Below are 25,231 nucleotides of genomic sequence, written 5' to 3' on the forward strand. Positions count from 1 at the left end.
ATACCACAATTGGGCGGCTTTAACAAGCAGAAATTTATTCTCTCATAGTCTAGGAGGCTAGAAATCCCAATTCGGGGCACCAGCTCCCAGGAAAGGCTTTCTTTCTCTGTCAGCTCTGAGGGAAGGTACTTGTCAACAATCTTCCCTTGGTCTGGGAGCTTCTCAGCTCAGGAACCCTGGGTCCAAGGAACACGCTCCACCCCTGGCTCTTCTTTCTTGGTGGAAATGAGGCCCCTCTCCTCTCTACTTACTTCTCTCTTTTATATCTCAAAAGAGATTGGCTCAAGATACAACCTAATCCTGTAGATTGTGTCCTGCCTCATTAACGTAACTGCCTCTAGTCCTGCCTCATTAACACCATAAAAAAAACACCATAGAGGTTAGGATTTACAATACATAGGGTAATCACATCAGATCATAGAAATGGTGGACAGCTACACAATACTGGGAATCATGGCCCAACCAAGTGAACACACATTTTGACAGGACACAGTTCAATCCATAATACAACTCAATCCATTTCCTATTACTTTAAGAACGAGCTTTATTTTGTATCATCTTTAGAGACTACAAAAGATACAAGAACTAAAGAAAAGGTTGTAACACAGAAGAAAACATACTCTGATGGTTAGGAGGGTGGGGAGGGAAGGAGAGGGGAATTCACCAGCTAAGATAGTAGACAATAATTATGTCAGGTGAAGGGAAGGAGGGTAAGGGGTATTCACTAACTAGATAGTTGATAAGAATCATTTTAGGCAAAGGGAAGGACAACACACACCACAGGAGAAGTCAGCAAAACTGGACTAAATCAAAAGCTAAGAATGCAGTTTCTTGATGGTGTCCTTTGCAACACAAAAGATTTAATTTTAATGAAGTCTAATTTATATATATATATTGTCATTTGTACTTTTCTTATCATACCTAAGAAATTATTTCTCAATTCAAAGTCAGGAAGACTTACTCCTATTTTCTGGGAAGAGTGTTATAGTTTTGGGTCTTACATTTTAGCCTATGATCCACTTTGAATTAATTTTTCTATGTGGTGTGTTATAGGGGCCAAATTCATTCTTTGCATATATATACCTAGTTGCCCTAACACCATAGGCTGAAAGTACTATTTTTTGCCCTTCGTAATGCCTTGACACCCTTGTTAAAAAATAATTGGTCATAAATATATGGGTTTATTTCTAGACTCTCACCTCTGTTCCATCAGTCTGTTTACTCTTATGTCAGTATCACACTGTCTTGATTATCATAGTTTTGCAGTAAGTTTTCAAATTGTGAAATGTGAGCCTTCCAAACTTGTTCTTTCTTTTCAAGATTATTTTGGCTATTCTGAGTCCTTTTCATTACCATATTAATTTTAGGATCATCCTGTCAATTTCTGAAAAAAATTGCATAAAGAATTTTGATGCGAACTGCATTGGATCTGTAGACCATTTTAATTGGAGTATTTAATCCATTTACATTTAATTTAATTGTGGCTAAGGTAGGATTTAAATTTCCATATGTTATTATCTTTTATATTCCTTTATTTCTCCACTATTGCCTTCTTTTGTATTATACAGATATTTTCAATTATAATTCCCTTGTTTCATATATATACATGTGCATATATATTAGTTATTTACTTAATGGTTACTATGGGGATTATAATTAGAATCTTAATTTAAAATATTTTAGTTCAGATTAATGTTAATTTAAATAATACACAAAAACTTATTCCAACATATCTCCATTCTCTCCCCACTGCTTTGTGCTATTATTGTCATACAAAGTACATCTTTACACAGTTTTATAATTATTGTTTTAGGTAATTGTCTTTTAAATCAGGTGGGAGAAAAAAAGAGTTAAAGGCAAAAACACATTTAAACTGTTTTTTTTGGGGCTTTTTGTTTGTTTGCTTCTTTTTTTTATTTACCTATGCAGGTACCTTTACTGGAGCTTTCTCCCAGGGTTCAGTTTAGCTCTTTTCTTCCTTATACACAAATTTCTCTTTTGACCTCTACTTTAGATTATGGGGGCCATCGCTAGTGACTTGGAGTTTGGATGAAGAGGATGGTCTTTGGGAAAGAAATGTGATCCTTGACAGATAAACTGTGTCTATAAAGAGACTTTCAATCGAACTTTATGACAAAAAGTTATTTTGGATTTATGAAAGGCAGTGTGCTGGAACATGCATGAAGTCTGAGCAAAATGAAATTAAATCCCAGCTGTACCACTTTATTGGTCTTAACTTTATGACCTTAACCAAATTATCTGAGGTATCTCAGCCTCACTTTCCTTATATGAATGATCATGCCAGTCCTTCAGTATTATTGTGAAGATTCATTGAGATAATGCCCAAACTTGTCACTTAAAAGGAATTCCAGTTCTGCCTCTTACATGCTGTGTGATGAAGGAAGAGTAAACCTCTTAGTATCTCAATTTTCTCATTTATAATATACAAGAGTTGGGTTATATACTGTCCATGCTCCCTTCCAGTTCTAACCAAATGTCCCACCAATATCTCTTTAGTTCATCACTAACCTTCATGTACTTGGTGAACTAGATAGATATTTGTAGTTGGCCTGTGTAAAATAGTTTCCATTAGTAAAAAGCATTCAGAATTCCAAATAATTGATTTATAAATAAACTTTGAAAAATGTGACTGATGAACTAGGTAGTGCTTTTAAACAGGCTTGTCTCAGGGTATGTAAGGGAGAGAGATCACCAAGGCATATTTTAGATCCTTTAGTAGTGAGCTTTGAGGAGAAGCATATCTAGCATGATATCAAGTTTCCAAAGATCAGGTCTGTGTGTTTGGAGGTCCCAGACTGATTGTTGCACCTGAAATATTTGTAAGTGTTTTTGATTGTTTACAACTACTAGTTTCGGGTAGTTAGGGAGACTTTCAAGCAGTAAGCCACACAATGAAGAAAGACAGGCTTGAATTCCAGATAGTATTCAGGGGAGGATTAAAGAGGGAAAGCAAGAGTGAGTCATTGGATGTAAGAGAAGTTGTAAGACCAACAGAGCATGAGACCAGGATTAGACTGGGGACTCAGAGACACAGGAAAAAGGGAAACTGGAGGCCAATTAAGGCTGAGCTCATCTGGAACAGGAAGAACAAAACAGAAATGATACACCTTTTCAGAGATCGATTAATTTTTTTCTGCCAGTACTATCAACTAGTTTTGTTAAATTCATTTATGTATTTTGGTAAATTTTGTGTGGAAAGAAAATGTCTGTCAGAAATTTAATCCCCCATTCAAGGATAAAAATTGAAGACTTGCTCATTTTTTATTACCATATTAATGCTTCAAAAGTTAAGGAAAATTATCTCCGTGATTTAAAAGAAGGTGAAATAACGAGGCAATGAGAATACTGAAAAACAATGCTGTATTCATTGTGATCATACTAAAAACCATTTTCTGCACAATTTCCAACACATAGTGTCTCAACTGTGGCCTTTCAGCCTGAGTTGTGAAAGAATTTCTACTTTGATTCTCTTCACACCACCTCCCCCAATTATGCCCCTAGGTGGTATGTAACATAACTTTATTTTTTAAATCAAAAAAGGTTTATCAATTTTCTTTTGGGGATGTCCCAATTCCACACAACTTCTTGAGATAACGAGGACTGTCCAGAGTGGGCAGGGAATCCCGTGTACATTGTCTGCTTTACTGGAGGCTTCGCAACCTCACTAAGATGTTTGCTCACATACACACTTTGGCAAGAGAAGATGACTGGCAGGCCGTTGGATGCCTCTTGGTCTCAGTGAGCTTGTTGGATGGTCCCATTGATCAAGGGGTGCTTTGTAGGCAGCTAGGCAACACTGCGAGTCTGGAGATCTTCCTCGGGAACCTACAAATGACACTACCATTATGAAAGATTTCTCCAAAGATTGATATTTTCAATTAGCTGAATTATTCTAACAGGGTATAGATCAAGAAGATTTAAAGCAGAGCTAGCTGCTGTGCCAGCCAAGAGGCCTGTTCTGCCAGTTGAAAGGCAAGCACATCCTTCCTTGCCAGCTTGCAATGAGATGGTTCTTGCAGTGACAGCAAATCTACCATGCGTGTTTGATTTAAGGCCTTCTATTACTTTTTTTTTTTTACCATACCTCTGTAATTATCATCAGGCGATGATGAGTCCTGGGGAGAGGCTGAGTCTTAAGTGGGGGGCTCCAGGAGCCTCATCAAAATGCAGTGTGTAAAATGAATCTTTCTTCCTGATGTTTCACCTCTTTTCAACCCATTGGTCTTGGTTTGAGGAAAGTTGTAGCACAATCCTTTGCAAAAATTTGTGATTCATTTTCCCTTTGCTAATCAAAGTGTTTCCTAAGGCTCTGGTGATGTTGAAGACACTTTATAGGAGATATGATTTTTCTCTAAGTTGGCTGCCTTAGCTCTCATATTTTACAGTAAGTCATGGGAAAGATTTATAAAGCCTCCTTTGACTCTTAAGTTCTCTAATTCTGGAACTGCATACTCATAGGATACTAAAATGCAAAGATTATATTACTAGTATTTTTTCTTTTGCTATTACTTAAGATCAATGATATCTAGATTACTGTGGTTCTACTTTTCTAAATAGGGGCACTATGTTATTCAAAAAACACATTTTAGAGGATTTGTAAGGACGAGAAAAGGTACTTTTCCTTGATGTGCCTTAATCTCATCCAGAACATTTGTTAAATATCCAACTCTGCCCAATGCCTTGTATTCCATCTATGGTGAAGCAGCATGGTATTAAAAAAAAAAAAAAAGCCTGAGCTTAATTCCAGGAGATCTCAGTGCAAATATGAACCCCTCTTCCTTGCAGATATTTGTGACTGTGGATAGATCTCTTCACCCCTCCAGGCCTTGAATCTCTCCTACAGTACGATGGCATTGGATTTGATCCTCTTTAGGTCCCCTCCATCTCTGACATCTGTGATTACATGAAGATCGGAGTCCCTCCTCTTGAGAAATTAGCCATCAGCATGTGAGCACTTAATGCACAATTTTGTGGAAATAATTATTTATAATACCCTAGTGACTGTTAGAAGCTTTTTTCTCCAAGGATTTTCCAGACAATGGAAACGTGGGATTGAAGGATATATCAGCATCATTCCCAGATTTATGGATTCAGAGTTAGAACGGGAAGGACTGGTTTTGGTTTGGAGAATATTATAACCACTGGACCATCTTTGTCATATGTCTACTTCACATTGATATTACACGTGGTCCTGACTTCTCAACTAGATGTCAAGTCCTTAAAGATGTAGGACCATATTTCTGGGCTCTAACAGCTAGCCACACAAATCATCACTTAATGTTAAAAAAGATTGATACATGTTTTAAAAAGAACTTATGGAAAAAATATATAGGCTAAAATGGCCTTTTAATCACTGAAAAGTAAACAATTTCCAAAAAAAAAAAAAAACTCAATGAAAAGAAAATGTAAAAATGAATCATATTGTCTACTGTAGTAAACTGAAATCCACTCTAGTATAATTAGTGGCTGTTTGATATTTAATTGATAATCTCATAAATCTTATTGTGTTCTTCTAAGTAGTTGACTCTTCACAAATAGCTTATCTACTATATATGATTTTATACTAAATGTCTCCACAATCAAAAAAAATTTTTTTTCCAATCTATCAATTGAGAACCAGAATATCTTAGCTCAGAAGGTGAATATCTCAATCAAATAACCTTTAGGGAGTCCTTTCTTCCCTGAAATCTACAGCTATTACTTTGTTCTGCTGATTTGACACTACAGATGTAATAGTGTGTTGGTATTACAGTTTTTTGGCATTTGTCTTGCTTCCCCAGCCAGATCGCAAATGTTTAGCGAGAAAAGGCTGTGTATCTTATGTCTCCTTATTCTCATTGTCTATTAGAATACTATTTACCAAGAAAGTACTCAATATTTGCTGAAATCCTACAGGTAAGGCAGTAGATACTGCCCATTGCAAGTTCACTATCAAATCAATGAATATAACTCTACTTAAGTCAACTTCCTAATTCACCAAACAACCTTAATGCAGAAATAGCTATTTTTCTTATACACTAAGCAAGCTATTCTAAATTTTGTTATTCTGTTTCCCTGATATCAAGAAATATATTTAGGCTTTTGAGACACTACCATAGAGTTTAGTGTGGTCTTCTTAACTATATAGGTGTAGAATATTTCAAGATTTTAAACTCCTTTAATTCATCAGGAGCCTCGGAGGCGCAGTAATTAATAACTCGGTTGCTAACCAAAACGTTGGCAGTTCGAATCCACCAGGCACTCCTTGGAAACCCTATGGGGCAGTTCTACTTTGCCCTGTAGGGTCATTATGAGTCAGAATTTACTTGAAGGGAACCCCAAAAACCAAACCCACTGCCATTGAGTCAATTCTAACTCATAGCGACCCTATAGAACAGAGTAGAACTGCCCCATAGAGTTTCCAAGGAACACCTGGTGGATTTGAACTGCCAACCTCTTGGTTAGCAGCCATAGCTCTTCACCACTACACTACCAGGGTTTCCTTGAAGGCAACAGGACCAGTTTATTTGTCCAGAACAACAAATTGTTAGATAGCTGATTTTTAAAGCAACATTGCAATACGCATTAGAATGTGAGGCAGCTTTGTAATTATTAAAAAACAGATAGTAGATGTTTATTTTTTATTTACATGAAGTATGGTATATATCTCAGCAGTGTACTTATAAAAAAAAATATACATAATCCTTAAAAGCACATCCTTCACTTAGGTTTGAGGAATTTTTGTGTTTTGATCAGGGGAAAACCATCCTAGACCTCTTAAAAAAGCATACTAAATAGAACATTTATAAAGATAATATCAAAGGGACACTATTTAGGATAATCTATATAAATCAGGGTCCCTGGAGTTCATTTTAAGATTCAGGCTGAGGAAGCAATTTCTCTAATTAAACTCTCTTGGTGTGAATATGATAGTTCAATACTTCATTAATGTTTAATGAATTGTTATTTCCTACAACTTAGGAGTGTTTGGACAACGGAAACTTTGCTTGGAATATGAGTGTATCTGGCTTTATGGAGAATGCCTGTGTGTGTGTTTTGAAAAAATCTGGACAAATAATTTCTAAGTTTTAGAAAGGGCAGGAAGGATGTTTAGTAAGATTTTTTTATGATAAAAATTTTATAGAGCATGGTAGAACTGCTTCGTCATCCCAAGATTGTCTTAATTCTCAAAGGTACTATTAATGGTAATAATATCGCAAATACCTAACTTGATAGAGGTATCAACTTGCAGAAATCATGCTAGGTGCCCAACTTGTTTAAGCATCACAACGATCCTACAATGCAGGCAATGTTGCCCCTTTTACAAGAGCTTAGATATTTAAGAACATGCAACCAATAAGTCCTGAAACTAAGTCTGCATCCAAATCTCTCTCATTCCAAAGTTTACTCCATTATGTTGATTCCCCTTGTTGAATAAAAGGTAATTTTTCTTTTTACTATCTAAACTGTGGGTAGTTCTTTGCACGTTGGTTCTGTCGCTGCCTCACACAGGTGCTTCCTATAACTGCCAGTCACATGGTGACAATTATGCTTGATTAAGCAGATCCAGTAAGCACTTGATCGACTTTTTCCCATAAATGCTGACATTCTGCAGCCAAGGGGAAAAGAACACTTGCCATTATTTTAAGCACTCTAGCCATCTCTGTTTGTCTCTCCCAATAATATCAACCCATGTATTTCCTAAGAACAAGCTTCCCAGATTCATAGACTCGGCCCTGATTCCAGAGTTTCGATGGAATACTTCCTAGGATGATTTGAATTTTCGAGATCTGTCAAATCCTACAAGCAGACGAGATAGGTGATTATTTGTGATATTTGAGGAGGGGCTCGGCAAAGTATCACTGTTGTTATTGATCATCCTACCATTGGCAATTCATTGCTACAGATTTTTAATTCTTCAAAATTCCTCTAAAAATACATAGGAAAGAGTGCTTTGAAAATTACAAGTTGCATGCTATTATGAGAATATAAACATTCCCATGAGATAATATTGGCTATTGGCTAGAACATTGGTTTATTGACTACAGAAAGGGCGACTTCAGCAATGTTGCCTAAAAGTACCCCAAGGATCATGTGTCTCATAATCATTCAGGGAGCTTGATATCTTGGGCGCTATCCCTTTGCCTTTGCCTTAGAGCCGTGGTAGAGCAGTGATTAAGCATTCACCTGCTAACCAAAAGGTTGGCAATTCAAATCCACCAGCAACTTCTTGGAAACCCTGTGGGGCAGTTTCACTCTGTCCCATAGGGTCACAGTGAGTTGGGTTTTTATTCTTCTCCTTCAGGTTTGCATACTCTTGGACATACGTTATTAGGATAATATAAGTGGCTTAACAAGATAACCTTTCGTTTTGTGTGGCACTCTCATGTAGATCAAGAGTATTCCTTCCACAGATGACTCAGGGATTTAGGCTCTTGCAGTAGTGGGCTCCACATCTCAGAGTTCATTACTTCTAGCCATGCATTAAAAAAAAAAAAAGGAGGCACAAGAAAGAGCAAGAAAAAACTAGCAAGGGGAGGAGGGCATGGATGTCAAAACAGATCTTACGGGCCAGGCCTTACCATTGGCCCAAATTAGTCACGTGGTCCCAAGTAAACATAAGAGTGCTGGGAATATGATCAGGAGGCAAATAAACAGGGTTTGGTGAACACATAGCATTTTCTCTGCTTCACAGGGTGTGTATGTAAGGCTGGCTAGAACAAAGAAATGCAAAATCAAATAAGCATGCCAAACTTTAATCGTAATAGAATTTCAATGGATACCCAACAATGCCTTTATAGTTAACATAAACATAGGCCTCTGCAAAGAATATATGACCATAATGTGGCTTTTCAACAAGTCAGTTTTGTTTTCATACATCTGGGGTATGGTCCTTGGGAAATCGAAATGGTGCTATTGAGAAAAAATAGTAGAAATGAGGGATGGCTCCATGGGTATGCAACCCGTGATGTCACAAATGTGCTGTTTGATGCTTGGCCATTTCCTTCTTGACAGTTTTAATAATTTTGAACAAAGGGCCCCACATTTTCACTTTGTACTGTGCTGTTATTCTAAGCACTCTGATCAGCTCCCATTGTGCAGCTGGTCCTCCCTGCAACTCACGGCTTAGCAGAGACTAAAACTGGGACCTCAATGATAAAGTGACAATACAATCTTTACGATGCAACTAGTGATAATTGACCTTTGAAAGTAGACAAGTCAATAGCAAAGCTCTGTGTATTTGTGTGTGTGTGTGCACGTGCACACATGTGCACCCACACAGGGATTTTTTTTTTCTAGGACACAATTTGTTTTAATTGATATTCATTGGACATCATTCCATTGTTTATTGTTAGCTACTCAAGTGAAGAGTTGGTTGATGTCGGTAGCACAAACATTTGTTTCAGATAAATGGGTGTTTCAGTTGAATAGGTTTTAATTAAGCAACCTTTATCACACAAGTAGTTGTTTTTGAAACCATGAGAAAACTACCCTAATTTTCTCATTCTGTTATACAGAATCTGAAGATGTTGAATCATGGCTACTATAACTTTGAATATGTTTTGGCTCAGAAATTCACAAATATTTGGCAACAAGAATAAGGAAGAAGAAACTTTTCCAAAATCATGTATGAAATTCTTCTCCTACTGCAAATGCCTGAGTCCAGTTAAACTCTTCTGAAGCTCATATATATAGAACTTGCTTGCTGAAACCAGCAAGCAAGATAGCCATAAATCTTGAATTTCCAGAATCTTTTGGTTCTGAAATAATTTATCTTTAAATTCTGCTTCCACACCACTTGCTTTTATTCCTACAACAGCATATCTCATTCCATAGGGACTTATTTATTTACATGTTTGCCAAAGGAGCACAGTGAACTCTTAACTCCCTGAGAGCAGTGTTATTGCCGCTCGACAGGCTTGTCCCAGAGACCAAGAGTTAACAGGCACCTAGCACATGCTCAGTAAATATTTGATGAAGGAAAGATATGATGAAAAAATCACTTTTCTTTCAGGGAGTTGCAAAATGTGCTTTTCCAGATCGTCAAGGAACCTTCTGCTCTCAATAAAGTGAAAATCGGGGGCTTTTATTTTGCAGGAACATTTTAAATTTGCAGTATGCTCTTTAGTCCTTTAACACTCCAGGTCAGGTGATAAAAAGCACAGTCTTACCAAGTAAAAATTTAAAATATCTGAAAAGTGAAATTGGATACTTAACTGCCATATTCATAAACTCGTTGTTTTACTGAAAGAGCTTTCTGTCCTTGTTATGGACTGAATTGCCCCCCTCAAAAATATGTGTTTTAAGTCATAACCTCAATACCTGTGGAAAAGAAGTCCCAGTGGCGCAATGGTTAAATGTTCGGCTGCTAACCGAGAGGTCAGCAGTTGGAACCCACCAGTGCGTCTGCAGGTGAAAATACCTGGTGGTCCGCTCCCATTAAAAGTACAGCCTAGGAAACCCTATAGGACAGTTCTACAGTGTCGTATAAAGTTGTTATGAGTCGGAATTGACTCGATGGCACACAACAAGAACAAGCTACGTTGATGTACTTGTACTTAAAAAAAAAAGCTTACTACTCATAAAATACATTTTTTTTCTATGGTTTACTAGTCATACCCATGAAACTGGGTCACTACTCTCATATGGGAATGGTTTACTTGATGTGTTAGTTTCCTATAGCTGCTGTAACAAATTACCATAAGCTTGGTGGCTTAAAAGAACAGAAATTTATTGTCACAATTCTGGAGGCCAGAAGTCCAAAATCAGTATTACTGGGCCAAAATCAAGGTGTTGGCAGGGCCACGCTTTCTTTGGAAGCTTAGAGGGAGAATCTGTTCCTTGACTCTTCTCGCTTCTGGTGGCTGCCTGCATTCCTTGGTTTATGGCCATATCACTGGAATCATCAAGGTGTCACTGTCATGAATTGAACTGTATCCCTCAAAAATATGTGTCAACCTGGCTAGGCCATGTTTCCTAGTACTGTGTGGTTGCCCTCCGTGTTGTGATCTGATGTGACCATTCTTCATTTTATGTGTTGTAAATCTTGACTTCTGTGTTAATGAGGCAGGATTAGGTTATGTTAATGAGCATTAGTTTATATTTGTTATGCTAATGAGGCAGGATAGGTTGGGATGCATCACCCTTACTTAAGTCTCCATGTTTACTCAGGTCACAGCTCTCATCTAATGTAAGGGGTGTTTCTTTTGGGTGTGACCTGCATCACCTTTTATCTTACAAGAGATAAAAGGAGAGAGAAGCAAGGAGAGAGGGGAGAGCTCAGTACCACCAAGAAAGAAGAGCCAGGAGTGGATCATGTCGGTCTTATTTATCTAGTGTTGCTATAACAGAAATACCTCAAGTGGATGGCTTTAATAAACAGAAATTTATTCTCTCCCAGTCTAGGGGGCTAGAAGCTGAATTCAGGGTACGAGCTGCAGGGGAAGGCTTTCTCTCTCTGTTGGCTCTGGGGAAGATCTTTGTTATCAGTTTTGCCCCTGGGTCTAGGAGTTTCTCAGCTCAGAGACCCTGGGTCCAAAGGACACACTCTGATCCTGGCTTTTCTTTCTTGGTGGTGGTAATGAGGCCCCTCTCCTCTCTACTCACTTCTCTCTTTTATATCTCAAAAGAGATTGACTCAAGATACAACCTAATCCTGTAGATTGTGTCCTGCCTCATTAACACAACTGCCTCTAATCCTACCTCATTAACATCATAGAAATTAGATTTTATAACACATAGGATAATTATATCAGATCACAAAATGAAGGAAAACCACATGATACTAGGAATCATGGCCTTGCCAAATTGACACACAATTTTGGGAACACAATTGAATCCATGATAGTGTCCTTTGGACCCAGGGTCCCAGTGCTGAGAACCTCCTAGACCGAGAGGAAGATTGATGCCAAGAAACATGGAGATCTCCAAAGGATGCTGTGGCCACTGATGTTGAAATGAGACGAGGACCTTCCTCCAAAGCTGACAGAGACAGAAAGCCTTCCCCTAGAGCTGGCACCCTGAATTTGGACTTCTTGCCTCCTAAAACGTGAGGGAAAAAAATTTATATTTGTTAAACCCATCCACTTGTGATATTTTGATTTTAGCAGCACTAAATAGTCATCAGCTTCTACAAATCCCTTGCTGCTCCATCTTCACATTGCCTTCTTCTGTTTGTGTATCAAATCTCCCTCTCCCGCTCTCTCATACGGACACTTGTGGTTGTATTTGGGGCCTATCCAGATAATCCAGGATAATCTCTCCACATCAAGATCATTAATGGTATGTGCAAGGACAGGCTCCAGGGGCTAGGGTTTGATGTTTTGGGAAAAGGAGTGAAGTTATTCTGTCCACACACTGCCCTGCCCACTATTTATCAATGTTACGTTATGGCATTCTGGATGATCTAGGATAGCATACTTTTCTCTACGCTACTGACATAGGAATAAGGCTACTGTGTGATATGTGAGTGTTGGAGAGCTATAAACTAAATAGCACCATAAAGGAAATGTGCCTAAAGAAGCAGGCTTTGGTAAGTAGGGCTCAGAGATGGAGCTCGTAACTTCGCGATAATACTTCCCATAAATTAATGTTAATTGCCTCCCCCAAAGCAAGACCATTTAGAAGCTTATTGCTCCCACCTTAAGAATTTATTTTGGTGTTTCCTTCAGTCCTACCTTCTCACTGGTATTTTACTTTTTACTCAGAGGGGACATAAACATGTCCCTGACAGTCATTTCCAGTATATTTCATCTCTAAGTATAACAAGTGGAGGAAATAAATGACCAAATAGGTCCTGATAAGCTCTGCAGCAATCAAGGACGAAAGGCTCTAGGAAGACATCAGTAGGTGGAGCTTCATTTTGAAATACAGCTTCTAACACATGGAAAGGATAAATGTGTCTGTATTTCCTGGTTATGAACAACTGAACTATCAGTGACCTTGGCACCGACCAGGGAGAGATTTCTGTTATTTCACTTTGCTGACTTAAGATATTCTAACCATGAAGGAAGGTGTTTCATTCCTTCAGTACATTCTTATTGATCTCCTACTATGTGCCAGACATTGTGTACAAAGTCCTGGGAAATATAATTGCTTTCTCTCTCTCTTTCTCTGTAATTTGCAAGTTACCCAAAACTTTGCAAGGTCCTGTGGTTGGCCATTTACAACTGAGCCAAGGTCACGAAAGGAAAGAGTGGCGAGGGGAGAGGGAGAAAAAAAACAGGAATCCTAAGAAGTTACATAAATGTCCTCTAGCATGCTCACTGTTCTTAGGGCTAATGTACTGTAGCAATTCATCAGTCATTCTAATAGTCTTTTAACTTCTGTCAGAAAGCCTACTAAATGCTAACATCTTAAATGTTTAATATTCTAAAACATATTTTCATTAATCATGCAAATTATCTGGGCATCCATATTTTACAATAACTTCTTTTGAGATTAAGAGGCCTAAGGCTTTGTGTATGAGAGAATCACGTTAGTGAGTGATATTGTAGTGCAAATATAGCTTAGAATAAATGAATTTTAGAAATGAAAAGTTGTTAGTACAATTCCAGTGTTCATATGCTATCACATTTATACGAAACAAAAAAAAATTGCTTCTAATGTCAAATATTTCTGATTAGGTAGCAAGCTGCTAAGATTTACATTTGCTTCATACTATTTTTTCTTTTTAATTTTGTTGTTGTTGAGAATATACACAGCAAAACATACACCAATTCAACAGTTTCTACATGTACAATTCAGTGACATTGATTACATTCTTCTAGTTGTGCAACCATTCTCACCCACCCTTTCTGAGTTGCTCCTCCCTCATTAGCATAAACTCACTGCCCCTTAAGATTCCTATATAATCTTTCAACTTGCTGTGTTCACTTTGATCCCATATCGATAGTTCTTAGAAGAATGTAATTCTCAAGACTGGCTTTTTTTTACTAGTTAAGTTAAACTATCATTTGGTTTTAAGATTTCAGGGAATATTTTTGCTTTAAGGTTTAAAGATTACCTCAGTGTAATAGTCTCAGGGGTTCATGATACTTGTGGTTGATACTTCCATGGCTCCAGAAAGTCTGGAGTGCATGAGAATTTGAAACTCTCTTTTGCATTTTCCTCCTTTTGATCAGAATTCTTCTATAGAATATTTGATCATAATATTCAGTAATGATAGCCCGGCATCATCCAGTTCTGGTCTCATGGCAAAGGAGGCAGTTGTTCATAGAGACAGTTAGCCACATATTCCATATCCTCCTTCTATTCCTGACTCTCCTTCTTCCTCTTCCTCCAGACAAATAGAGACCAATTGGCTCGCCTTGAATGACTGCTTGCAAGTTTTTAGGACCCCAGGCACTATGCAGTGAACTAGGAGTAGAACAGAAGCACTAAATACATTATTAGGCCAATTAAGTGGAGCATCCCATGAAACTGTGGCTCTAAACCTCCAAACCAAGGAATCGAATCCCATGAGGTGTCTGGTTGTACATAAGCAACCTTAGCAGCTACTCTTTTTTTGTTGTTGTTGTTATTGTTGTAAATATATCCATTGCACCACTTTTGCCAATGCAACTTTTTACAAGGTGCACAACTTATTGACAGCAATTGCAATAACAGCTGTGCAACCCTACCCTTAATAGATATGAATTGTTGGCAGATGGTATATTGTCCTTGTAGGAATGACCCTACATTTTGTAGCTGAGAGGGCTGTGGGCTTGGTTGTTAGTGAAGGGAAGAACAAGTGTTGCTTGCAGTTACATAGGCCTGAACGACACCATGAATACCTCCATTTATTTGCTGCCAGTCAACCCAACTCCAGGAATTCTAAGCTGCTTGGGAAAAGGAGAAATATGTGGGTAGGCCCCATGAGACAGATAGATAAGGAATTAAGGGGTAGAGGGCTTGAGTTTTGGTGGAGTTAGTAGAAATGCTTTAACCTGAAGCTCCTTGATTGTTGTTAGGGACAGAAGCTGTAGTGAAATAGAAGGAAATGGCCTGAGACCACATGATTGCAGTTATACTGCAGTCACAGAGCAGTGCTTATTGGACTCAAGAGTGTGACTTAAGCAACCGGAAGTCATGAGCCTCAGTGGATTGGTGTACCAGTCCGAGTCCAAACAGGAAACAGAAGCCACAATCAAATTAGTATAATTCAAGAAAGGCTTATTTATAAAAGATTAATTACAAAGGGGTGGGGAGGGTGGCATGTAGGGGAATCGTTAAAGGTTGTGCAGGTACTAAATGTAGGCTTTAAGAGATGATGGGAAGGAGCAGCTTCCGGAATATAAGTGAAAGAGAGTCATGCAGAAACTTGAGAAGAGCAATGACTTTTGATTAAGGGAGATAGCCAGGCCAAGGTGACTACTTGGAGAGAAAAAATAACCTCATTCCCCTCTCTCCTTCCAGCCTCCCAATGGGGCTTCCCATTCACTGAGCCCAAATGGCATCCCGAGAACATCGATCAGGGATGTAGACCATACAGATTAGCTTCCCTCCTGAGCAGAACCAGAATTTCACGTGTAGAGAGTGGATCTGTAGCAAGATATGGAGATATGATACACTGTGGCTCATGATTTTCAGTTGGATGAATCCCATTTCTTTGGCTATGAGACCAAAATTCACAGCAACCCTTGGAATGATTTTGTTATATTTCCTTTACCGTTTCCTGTATTTTCTTCTATGGTATATTTCCTGATGTCGTGTTCATTATCTGCTGCTCCCTCGGTACATATGCATGAACTACCCTTGACCTCAAGTAAACAGACGTTAGAAAAAAAAATCTTCCCTTAAAGTCTTTTTTCAGTATGACACTGTGCCTTTAAATATCTAGAGTCTGCCTGGCTAAAGAAACACTGAAGCCTTCACCTTTTCGCATGGTTTGCTTCCTAATTAGATTTCTCTGGTAAAATATTTAACCATTACTTTCTGAATCATGGATTCTAAGGTGCAATAAAAATCCAAAGAGAAATATAGAGAGACAGATTTTTTCCCAGACCATTTTTACTGGTTGCGTAAATGCGTAAAGGTTTAGTGAATGAATAGTTGCGCAAAACCAACTTTCTTTTGTACACAAATTCATGCAGTCCCTGTACAAGAACGTATCTCCTTGTGTTGAGTTCTCTATTTTTTAATGAATATGCATATTGGGGAAAAACTTCCATCTGCCCTCTTTTAGCTGATTCTATCACATTTTTGAGCTGTGCCTCATTATAGAGCTTCTGAGAAAGATAATCATTTACATTACATATGGGTATAAAGGAGCGAAGGACTTGATGAATTGCAAACAAGTGTAATTTATATGGACAAAGTGTGCCAGAAGTGCTTTTCACCCCATTTTACTCCGCAAATGGAATGATTCCTGCCCATTTACTTGGCCTGGTGCCCAAGAACTCAGAGAGGAAACTATCCCACTAGTCTTATGCATCAGGACTCACCCTTTCCCTATTAGGAAAAGGCACTCTACACTCAGGCCCACCAGGGACCCCAGAAGGTCAAAAGAGATGGCTGAACACCCTAATGTCATTTTTTAGATTCTGCCCTCATGGCTTCTTAATTTATAATAAAATATAGACATAATGAAACTCTGTCATAATTTAAATAGGAGAAGTTTGCAGGAAAGAGAAGGGAAGGGAAAGGGTAATGAAAAGCTCATGTTACATTTATTTGGTAGTGTCTCAGCTTCTCTGAGCGCTTGGGTCTCCCACGGCAGATGATTTGCCTAAATACCCATAGGTTTTGTAAATATGTAAATACCTATATTCAGGTCTCTTTCCTAAGGGCTTCTCTGTTGCCTATGGCATAATCAACTGTGACTCCATGATTTGTAAGAGTCCAAGGCCCAGTAATAACTAAATCTTTTATTCATTCATTAATGTAAGCATTCCTTTACACATTCAGTCATTCATTCTTCAAAAATGATTACCTCTGTAATGTCCAAGGGTGATGTATCAAAGCAAAGTACAAATAGCCTCTTAAACTGGTCATGAGTAAAATATTCTGTGTTGGCAAAATGGTCATTTATTTGAGAAGTTCTCTTATTCTCTCATTGCTTCTGGACCACACAGTTGTCCTTGCCCCCAGTTTGTGTCTTAAGAATTTCAAATCCCTACTTATCCAAGCCTGGATCCAAATAGCATGTGTGCTGCTTCCATTTTATCTTCAGACATCAGTGGATAAAGGGGAATTACTGGATATAATAATGATAGTGATTTCATCCACATACTACGTGTATTGTGCTGTATCTCACTTCATCCACACAGTAATATGAAAGATTAATGCTATTATTATTTACATTTTGTAGATAAAGAAACCTATGCTTGGAGGATAAGTGACTTGCCAAATGTCACACGTTTCTCAAACCAGATGGTTCAACTCCAGAACCCCCAGTCTATGGGTTTAGGTCAATGTTGGGTAGGATCAGATGAACTCAGTGGTAAAATAAGAGGCAGGTACTTCTTTCTTATTTCTATAACCAAAAATTCTAGTCAAATTTAGAAGCTGACCGTCTTTTACCTATATTTAGTCCCTATTCATTTTGCTCTTTACATAATTTTAGCATGACTTCCTACTTTATGAAGGAGCACTTGCTGATTAGTTACACAATTTTTTTTTTGTTGGTGGTGCAGAGATGGATGTGCCTGTGTGTGGGAGGAGTGATGGACTACCTAAAACTTCTTCATAATATTTTTCTCAGAACTTATGCTTGTAACGGAAGTTTCTCAACATGAAATGTCATCAATTTGGCCTCACTCAGGAAGTTGCAAGGCACTTGACTGTAACCTCAGTGAATTTTGGATGTCATCTAAAACCTAAGCATATTTAGCTGGCTGCCATTTCACAGGTTTTAAAAGTTATTTTATTTCTTAACTGACCCCCTTGATAATTTATTGATTTAAAAAAAAATACTTCTGATGAAAGACCTCAGGATGAAGATATAGTCATGTTTATGTCAGCAATTTAGTAAGGGGAAACCATGAATTAAAATGATCTTAGTTTTGTATTTTATCAAAAACAAAAAACTATTATGAGGATTTTATCCATTTATCTGTAATACAATTCCCTTAATCATACATACTGTCCCAACATACTTCAAATTGCAGATTTATAGAATTTCTGGCATCAGAATAACCATTTCACTCCAGAAAGGATTCACGACTGTGTATATACTACTCTGCTGATTTCAGCGGCATTTATGTTCTATGCCTAAATAGTGCTGAGTGAATAAGTAAATGATACGAGGAATTGTAGCTCATTCACACCAGCTTCCAAACTAGAAACGCAGAGGTGGTGTGATCATCCTATAAACATTCAAATGTCAGCCCTCTAGCAGCTCTCGTATTCACTCTTCACAGGCTCAGGGTTATATCTGTCTCCCAGCCAAAGGCAACAGGACATCCAAGTCCCTCATCTTTCTCACAACCTTGCTGAACTATTTCTTGCCATTCCATTCTTTTTTTCTCCAGCTTTTCATGGTAAAGAGAAAAAGCTTGTCTTTTTTCTGCTGATTTTCCCTTCCCCTCAGTTAGGAAAAGATGAGGTTAAAGCCACAGGGATCCAGCTGGTGAGGTCACTTAACACGGTTTATACTTTAGCTAGCTGCACATCCGTCCTTTTCAGTGCCGTGCTCCTGCCGTGGCCTCATCTGCCCTGCAACTTGTACTCATGATGTCTCCACTTCCGTCCCTCCTTCCCTCTTTGCAGGGAATCTCTCTTCTTCTGCTTCAATGCCCTCAAGGTCTCTGCAGCACTTCTTCTTAAAAGCATTTCCCCAAATCCTTGATAGGGTACCAGACCTTCATTTTGAAGGGACTGAGTCTGTGACTGAGTAAGCTTCACAGGTGATTTCTACCATTTTATAATCAAGTCCTTCCTTAGATTCTTCCCAACCTATGGTTTCCTGGAATCCCCTTAAAGAAGCTGTACTCTCTGGACCTCCCTGAGGAAACTAGTTGATTAAAGCTTAAAAATTATAGTCAGTCACTGTGCCATGTCCAAGGAGTTCCTAAAATAATCTGTTTGGAGTGGTAGCCATAGCAGGAGAGGGACAATGACGTGGGCAGCATTTTGGACTTTAGAGATTGAAAAGCCATTTTGCTGTTGGAGAAGGAAGAATAGAGGCAGGCATGCGCTTTATGCATGATGTAGGTTCTGCACATGGAATTACATGTCCTGGGTCTGGAAAAACATACTAGAAATCACCAGTGCAATGCTGACCCCCAGCATTGGAAATAACCCTTTTTATTTCCTGATTTTTCCTAAGGTAATACGTTTTATGTGTTTCAAAAAATTCTAGACAACTTTGGAAGATATTTATTTATAGGTTTGAGTAGACTGATTTAAATATATAGATGGAATCATTGTATACAAATAATCATTATTTTTAATGCACACTAGGAAACATTTCCTAAATGCCCACTGTGTGCCAGGAATTACATTAGGTACTGGGTAAAAAAACAATCTCAGTCACGGGGAGGTCACACTCTGTGGAAGGATAACTGTCATCTAAATAAAGCATAAAATGATAAGTGCTATGACCAACAGAGATGCTTACAAGGTGGTGTGGAAGCACAAAGAAGAGAACACCAAAGAGAATCATGAAAAGCTACACAGTGTAAGCAACTTTTGTGATGAATCTTAAGAGAGAGAGGAGAGGGAGACTGATGTTGTAGGAAACAGTGGGAGTAATTGCAGAAAATAAATAGCATATGAAAAGTTACAAAGTCCATAGTGGCTTCAGGGAATTGCAAGCAGAGTGTTATGACTGGGTTGTAGAGTGAGGGATGGGAGATGAAAGATACGACTCACAGGGTAGATAAAAAATGGTTGTGAAGGACCTTATACACCCTGGAAAAAAGATTAAATATTGCACCAATGACAATAAAGATCCACCAAAATATTTTAAGCAGAGAAGTACGTGATGTATTTGTGGTTTAGAAAGATTTTTCTGGAAGCTCTGTGGAGGATGGGTTAAAAGGTAAGGCACTGGGAGAACAGACGTAAGTTGGAAAGCAATTGCAATAGTCCAAACGTGAGACCATCAGGATCTAAATAAAGCAAGACAGTGACCGTGGGAATGTAGATAAACCAGGACTATGAAAGCTTTTCTAGAAGCAGAATCCATAGGACTTGCTCACTTATTGAATCTTTATGAGTAAGACAGCCGTGAGATAGAGTGAGAAATGATTTCATTCCTTGGGTGACTGGCTAGGTTAAAGAGAAAGGTTGGAAATAAAAAAGAAGAGATGAACTTGGAGAGAAAATCTAGGATTTCAGCATGCTGAGTTATTGCTTCCTGAGGGTATTCAGGAAGGTGGATACCACAGATCTGGGGTTTAGGAGACAGACTGAGGCTAAGACAATCAATGAGGGAATCACTAAAAAAAAATTAAAAACAAACAAACAAACACGAGGACTGAGCATAAAACCTTGTCGGGTACAAGATAGTTTAAAGATTTAATATTAAAGTACATTAAATAACACTAGTCTGGGAAATGTAATATGCACATAAACAAAAAAAAAAAAGAAATGTTGCCATCGATTCGATTCTGATTCATAATGACCCTACAGAACAGAGTAGAACTGCCCCATAAGATTTCTAAGGAGTGGCTGGTGGATTGAACTGCTGACCTTTTGGTTAACAGCCGTAGCTCTTAACCAGGGCTCCGATATGCACATAGACTTTTTAATTATCAAAATTAGGGTATTTCAAAATTAAAAATATTTATGCTTAAAGACAAAACATGTGTACAACTATTAAAATTAGTATTACTAAATCAGATTGACAATATATAGTTATCTGTATTTTATACCAGGGGATAGAGGAAGGAAATCAACCATAATAATTATAGAAACTCTACCGTGGATCAAGATAAAATGTCTCCAATACTAACTCACGCTTCAACAGTAAATAAAAAACGAACGTAGATATTGCTTGGGCAAATTGATTAAACAGAGATGTGCTCTATTTCCATTTATTCAATAAAAAACAGACACAAATTCAAAGCTGGAAGGTGCGATAAAGGTAGGAGGCTCTTTTTTTTTTTTTGCAGATTTTATCGTTTTGCACTTGTAAAATAATGTAAATAAAGCATGTCCCTCCTACAAAAACACTTACACTGTATCTTTTCTAATAAGGCAAGTGAGACATTTACACTAAGCATTTAAAATAATATACATGTTATTTACAATGAGTGGAAATGTGGGCAATATAAACTTTTATGTACAATCCTTCAGACTAAAGCACGTTGAGTTGTATTTACAAATATTCCTGTCTTACTTGATCTTTTAGCTCAAAAAGTTAAAAAGGATCTGTAGGTCTCTAGTGGAGAATGGGTATTCAGTCACTAGGCTCTGTGATTGTAATCTTCTGTACCATGTCAGGCAGATTTTCAGACTCCAGGTCTTCTTTGCCATTATCTGAGTTTTCTGATGAGATATAACAACCAGAGTCCCTTGGGCAGTCATCTAATTGTGACTTATTTAAGGAGATGTTTGGGCTTAAAGGTAAGGACACAGGTTCATTTTCTTGCTCTTGAATAGCTGTAAATGGAAAAGAGGGGAGGAATTAGACAAAGCTAAAACAAGTTTCATTCATGCACCCACTCATCTTCAAACACTATTCTATTTTTACTGTTCCAACCTTGGCTTCATTACAATTGAAACATCTGCAAGTGAAAAATATATTTGTTAGTTAAAAACAGATATTTACTCTCAAATATTCAAGCTACTGTTTATCAGAAGGCAGAGTTTACCCTTATTGCTCACTTACAGTTCCATGGAATTCATGGGAACTGCCTGCACAAGTGAAGGTCAATATGGGTTCTCATTTTGCATTAATAATAAGTTGCCAAAGAAAGCAGATTGTATCCACAGTATGACTGATGCCTTGTCCAAATACTCCTTAAAGTATCATTAGAAAAAGCCATTTGTAGTTTAAATGTACAATCCAAGTCAATACAGTGAGCTTTACGAACAATTCCAGAATATGGTAACATGGTTTAATGAATAAAAGATCACCCTGGGCAACAATGTACAGTAGAACTCCGATTACCTAGAATTTAACTAATGAGAATGTAAGCATCTAGAATTTTCCTATGTTTGCATTGATCAGAAAAAAAGGCATAAGAAATCAGGTTGATTTTAGAGAGTAAAACACCTAAACTTCCATTGAATCTACCTCATAGATATTTAGTTTGTCTTCCACAACTTTGTAGTTCTGAATAACAATTAATTATGTTCTGTGTCATCAAAGAAGTATTCTAGATTCAGCAAGCACTATCTTTTAGAAAAAAAAAAAATTAGAGAAGAAACAAAAGGTATTTCCAAAGAACCTAAAGCAGCCTTATAGTTAAGGCATTGCTCTTTTCAAGAATGTTTTAGCATCATCTTTCTCTGTGTGAATGTGACATTTCTTTCCAGGCCTTCCCTGACACCAATAGGTGGGTGTTTCTCTGCATCATGAACTGAGTTCCTCAAACAGAAGACTCTTAAGTCACCACCTTTCAGCCGTATTAGCTTTTAGCGTACCTTCCTCTTTCCCCTTCTAACCTTTGGACATCCCCACTTTTGACATTTGAAGAGCACCACATGGGAAGAACCCGGCAAGCACATTTCAAGGTGGGGCAAAACCTCTGCCTTCAGAGGCCATACACTGCATGCCATTTGGTGAGAAGAAAATAAATCCCAACTTGGAAGAAGGAATTGTATAATTTTTCTCCAAGTGTTACAATGCCAAGTAACTTATCTTTAAGAAATCCATCCGTTATGTTGCCTGTATGTATCCTGCTTTTTAAATGTGTTCTATAGGCTCCAGATATCTTGCCAACATTAGTTTATGGCCCACTGTGTATCCAATTGTTCTTATCCTACATGACAGGAGAGAATTAAGCTCTGGTACCCTAATTTTTTTTTTTTTTTTACCCTAATGCATCCCTGTATGTAATGACTTGGCGTCTCTTCAATGTAACTGGAATAGCACTAGTTATGTAGCATCCATGGGAGAATTGAGAAAATAGTAACTCAAATCATTTTCTGCATTCTGTTATTTAGATAAGGAATACTGCTTGAAAAAGGCTGGAAGAAAATGATAAAAATTGTTTATTCATCTTCAGAATGAATCAGAATAGTTCTTTTGACCTTTCCTCAAGGCTGATATTTACAATAATGAAACCATATTTATGTCATTCTTCTGAATCATTTCTGCCTTTGCCACAACTTAAATATGAATTCTAATCTCAGACCTAGCGATGTTATAACTAGTACTAGGTAACCAGTAATCAGTTACTGCTGAGTTGACCCTGATTCACGGCGAGCCCATGTGTGTCCAAGGAGAACTACGTTTCATAGGATTTTCAATGGCTGACTTTCAGAAGTAGCTCGCCAAGGTGCTTCTGGATGGCCTCGAAAACTTCAACCTTTTGGTGAGCAGCCAAGTGGGTTAACAGCTTGCACCACCCAAAGAGTTCAGTACTAGGTATAAAGAGCTTTACTTTTAATATGCAACTATTGTGATTGTTATTTTTAAATTTTAGCTATGAAGTGTTTTATGTTTAGCAGTCATAACCATCGTTAGGCTTGGAGAGGTTTACTTAATGAGCTTCTTTCACCTTTTTTTTTTTTTTTAATAATATTTTATTGTGTTTCAGGTGAAAGTCTACACTGTAAATTAGGTTCCCATTTAACACTTTTTATGCAAATTGTTCCATGACATTGGTTACAATTTTTACAATGTGTCAGCATACTCATTTTTTCAATTCTGTTTGTTCTGTTTCCATTGATTTAGCTTCCCTTCCCTTCTCTGCCTTCTCATCTTTGCTTTTGGTAACTGTTGACCATTTGGTCTCAAACAGTTAATTGTTTAAGGAAGCATATTACTCACAGGTGATATTGTTTGTTTTATAAGCCAATCTATTATTTGGTTGAAAGGTGACCTGCAGAAATAGCTTCAGTTCCAAGTTCAAAGGGTATCTTAGGGCGATGGTCTCGGGGGTTCTTCTAGCCTCTGGTCCTTTTTAGGAATTTCAGTTTTGTTCTACATTTTTCTCCCATTCTACCCAGGACTTTCTATTGTGTCCCTGGTCAGAAAGGTCGGTAGTGGTAGCCAGACATCATCTAGTTAGTTCTTCTGGTCTCGGATTAGAAGATGTTGTGGTTCTTGCAGGCTATTTGTTCTGAGAACTAGTTTCTTTTTTGAACCTTTGATTTCCTTCATTCTGTTTTGCTCCATATGAGTAAAGACCAGTAGTTGTATCTTAGCTGGTCACTCACAAGCTTTTAAGACCCCGGGTGCTACCTACCAAACTAGGATGTAGAACATCATTGTTGTGAACTCTGTTATGCCAATTGACTAAGTTGTCGCCTGAGACTAGAGTCCCAAGCTTTTGACCCAGTAAACCAATCCTGTGAGTTGTCTGGCTGTGTCTAGGCAGCCTCTTTAACTGTGCCGCCTATGTGGTTTGTTACATACGTGGATGTATATGCAGCACACACAAACGTGTAGTATACATATGCCTACAGAGACACCTATACATGCACACGCATTTACTCGCATGTGTCTTCCTGTACACATATACGCATCCATATCTACCTATGTAACCACACATACATTTTTTGGTTGCTTTCACTGTTGTTGCAAAATTGTATATGTTATAGCATTTACCGAAATAGTGCCTTTTCCTTGTGTACTTCTTAATGTCTTTATTTACCTTAGTCAAGTTGTGCTGACTTCACCCATATTTGGCATTCCCTTTCCCGTCACCAAAAGTAACAAGTGTCTACTATCTAGAAAGTGATTCCTCCTCCCTCTCCCTCTCATCCTTGGTAACTATGAAAAGTCATTCACTTTTTTTCTGAGCCCTTCTTTTATAAAAAGGCAGCACTGAAATGGGGCCTGATTCTCTGAGGAACTGCTTTCTCCCCTGTCTACTTTTCCATCTTCTTGCCACTGGAATGAAATGAGGAGTATTCTATTGTCTAAGTTACTTGAAAAGGCCAATAATTTAGTCCTTTGGTTCGGTTCTTGCCACATAATCAGTGGTCATCATATTTGGAGCGTGACTTTTAGTTCTACTGCTCATGGGGATAAGTCCATATCTCCTCCAGATTACTTATGGTCCTACCACCTCAACATGGAGTTAAAAGAATTGAGTTACTTCTTTTCAGACTGAATCCTAAACAGAACTAGACATAATACAAACTGCTTGCCTCAAACACCATGTTTAGATCAATTACTAATGGTGGAACT

General features: G+C 37.9%; 1 protein-coding gene across 1 annotated transcript in view; it reads right to left on the reverse strand.

The window, feature by feature from the left end:
- Window positions 1-20,920: 20,920 nt before the first annotated feature.
- The window catches only part of SAMSN1 (SAM domain, SH3 domain and nuclear localization signals 1), a 59,982-nt gene continuing 55,671 nt past the window's right edge, over window positions 20,921-25,231 (reverse strand). Inside the window, exon 8 of the mRNA XM_010590359.3 lies at window positions 20,921-21,528. Coding sequence (XP_010588661.1) covers window positions 21,326-21,528 — 203 coding nt within the window. The 3' untranslated portion in view covers window positions 20,921-21,325. The remainder of the gene's footprint in view (window positions 21,529-25,231) is intronic.

This window comes from Loxodonta africana, chromosome 20 (assembly GCF_030014295.1).
Source record: "Loxodonta africana isolate mLoxAfr1 chromosome 20, mLoxAfr1.hap2, whole genome shotgun sequence".
In the NCBI taxonomy this organism is placed as follows: Eukaryota; Metazoa; Chordata; class Mammalia; order Proboscidea; family Elephantidae; genus Loxodonta; species Loxodonta africana.